At 64.3% G+C, this 2776-nt stretch overlaps 1 protein-coding gene across 1 annotated transcript in view; it reads right to left on the bottom strand.

Annotated features, from left to right (window-relative positions):
• The window catches only part of PCNX2 (pecanex homolog 2 (Drosophila)), a 119286-nt gene that overhangs the window by 960 nt on the left and 115550 nt on the right, over positions 1–2776 (bottom strand). The window contains exons 33-36 of the mRNA XM_015560584.1: positions 2539–2776; positions 1920–2175; positions 901–1085; positions 6–137 (exon numbers count right to left, since the gene is read on the bottom strand). Of these exons, the coding sequence (XP_015416070.1) occupies positions 6–137; positions 901–1085; positions 1920–2175; positions 2539–2776 (811 nt within the window). The remainder of the gene's footprint in view (positions 1–5; positions 138–900; positions 1086–1919; positions 2176–2538) is intronic.

The raw sequence follows: 2776 nt of genomic DNA, 5'->3' as shown, positions 1-2776 counted from the left end.
CAAGCCCTGGGCCGAGGAGGACGTGGGGAGGAAGGCCGGGCGGCTCTCCAGGATGGGGCCCGACGAGCTCAGGAAGGGCAGCCTTGGGCTCAGCGCCCCGCGGGCCTGGACAGACTGGCTCCTGCCCTTCCTCCGGCCTTTAAAGGAAGCAGCGCGGGTTGGCATGCGGGTGGGCACCCACGTCAGCGCCCGGCAGGGAGGTGGGCGTCCTGCTCTGCCTGGGCCCCACGGAGGTCTCCCTGAGAGCCGCACGCTGACCCAGACCCCTGCAGCCCCAAGGCTGGCGGGAGGCATGGGTGGGGGCAGCAGCCAGGGTGAGGGACCCACCCCGTTTGCCAGGACTTTCCTGGCTTTGACACTGAAGTCGCCCGTTCCTGGGAGTCCTGGTCCGACACGCCAGCAGCGTCACCCACCCCTAGTCACTAACCCCTGTGCAGGGCCTGGGCGCCTGTGCCTCCCACACACAGTGACAGAACCATGAAAGGGGCCACCCCCATGGAGCTGCCTGGGCCGCAGGCCCGGGGTTACCTGTGCTGGTGCGGGGAGTGTGGGGCGGGGGGGTCACCGGGCCAGGCCCCTCTGCAGAGTCCCTACTGACTAGTCGGACAAGTTCCTCTCGCGGAGGAAGGGGAGGGAGGAGGGGAGCCGGCGAGTGAGAACGGGGACAGCGATGTAGTTTCCCCGCAGCCGGGCAGGGCCAGGCCTCTGCTGGGGCTTACGCAGCGCGGGCTGTGCCCCGAAGGTTCGGCCATCACGGCAGGTCCGTGCCGCTGCCGCTGAGGGAGGACCACCCGGTGCCAGCACGTTCCAGAGACACATTCCCAGCCTCTCTCAGCAACACGGGCCCTGGAGGTCACGGGGCCCCCGGCCTCTCAGCAACCCCGAGTCCGCTGCACCCACCTGTGCTCCGTGTCCCTTCCCGGGGTGACCAGTGGTGGGTCCCCTCCTTTCCGGGCTGCTCCGTGCCGCCCTCCTGCCTGCCCCCACTCGGGGCGCTGTTGCCGCCTGCAGACGGGGCCCCCCCTGCGTCGCCGTCCTCAATGTTGCCGCCTGCACGCTGCTCGGCATGGCAGTCCTTGCGCATCCTGTGACGGAGAGACGCTGCCGGGGTTCTTTCTCCCCAGGACATTCTAACCCCCAACGCCCCCACCCACGTCCACCCAGGAGGAGCCACGCCGCGGGTGAACTGCACGCCTGGGCGGCAGGCGGAGAGAGGACTCTGGTCTCCAGATCTCAGTCTAACAAGGAAACCCCCGCAGCCGCACCCGTGAGCTCCGGCCTCAACCTTCCACAGAACCTCAGCTCTGAGCCGGAGGACAGGGGCCACATTCAGACAGAACTTCCTCGAATTCACTCCAAGTAACCAGCGGTCATGTGTTGACCTATGAACCAGGAGGTCATGATCATATGCCAGGTCAGGGCACATGCCCGGGTTGTGGGCTCGGTCCCCAGTAGGGGATGTGCAGGAGGCAGCTAATTGATGATCCTCTCATCGTTGATGTTTCTCTCCCTCTCTGAAATGAATAAAAATAGACAAAAAAACTAACCAGTGACCGACACAACCAGGGGAGGAGACTGACTGAGAGGTGAGCGTTGGGGACCCCAGCCTATGCCTGCGGCAGGTGTGGGTCCTAAAGACCCCGAACCTCTGCAGCTGCGAGCTCTCACGCAGGCGCTCAGCATGGGGACATGGGAGTGGGGACGCAGGAGAGAACGGATGCCCCTCTGGCCGAGCTGCTCGCCGACCAGCCCTGAAACTGCTGATTGAGACGTGCGCTCTGTAGGTGGCACTTGGGGATGGCGGCTGTAGCCACATGAGAACGTGGCCGTGGCCATGGCCATGAAATCCCAGCCGGAAGCCGAGTGCTCGTGCCGGCCCCTCTCCAGCGCCCAGGTGATGCTGTGGGGCCGGGACCTACCTGAGCCACTTGGTGCGGAACCAGGCCCGGAGGCCGTCCAGCGTGACGGGGCCGCACCAGAGGCCCCTCAGCTGCCGGTGGGTGCCCAGGTAGGAGGTGGTCAGCGGGGAGACGTACATGGGGTAGCCCAGGGGCTGGTCGCAGGAGGAGCAGATGAGGTTGCGCAGCACCTGCCGGTTGTTCTGGATGCTGCCGCGCTCCGGGTTGCGGTTGCGCAGGAAGATGAGCTCCTGCTGCTGCCCGCAAATTGTAATAACTGTAGAGAAAATGATTTAGAGTTAAATCTTGAAAAAAGGTGGCAATCATATTTTGGGCTTTTAATTAACTGGTAGAAACAAGACTGGTGAGGTATAGATACTCTGCTGCACCGCTTTGGCCCAGAGCTGGCTGTGTGGCCGGGCACCACGCAGGCCTGCCCGGGGGAGCGATGCCACTCCCAGGGCAAACGCGGAGCAAAGGAGAGGAGGCGAGTGTGTGTTTCAGCCAGTGGCCAGCGGTTGGAAGATGACGGAAGGAAGAGCCCTTGGGAAGGAAGTTCTCATGCCCAGGAGTAGTTCTGAGAGAAAGATCTGTCGGCCGGGCTTTAAAAATAAGTAGATGTGCCTCTACCAGGGCTTGCCAAAGCCCTCGCCTGTGCACTGGTCATCGGAGGCGGGAGTGGCCGCTCTGAGACTGTCTGTGAACAGACGCCCGTGCCAGCCCCTCCTGCTGCTCACGCCCAGGCCCGGGCGCCGGGACCTGCTCGGTACCTTGATCACCTTGAAGCTGAGGAAGCTCCGGTGCAGCATGATGACCTTGTACTCGTCGGCGCCCTCGTCCACCACGTGCCGCAGGGTGAGCAGCTCCGCCCTGTTGGC

Source organism: Myotis davidii, unplaced genomic scaffold (assembly GCF_000327345.1).
Source record: "Myotis davidii unplaced genomic scaffold, ASM32734v1 scaffold295, whole genome shotgun sequence".
In the NCBI taxonomy this organism is placed as follows: domain Eukaryota; kingdom Metazoa; phylum Chordata; class Mammalia; order Chiroptera; family Vespertilionidae; genus Myotis; species Myotis davidii.
The sequence above is the reverse complement of the archived record's forward strand: the minus strand, read 5'-3'. Positions and strand labels throughout refer to the sequence as shown.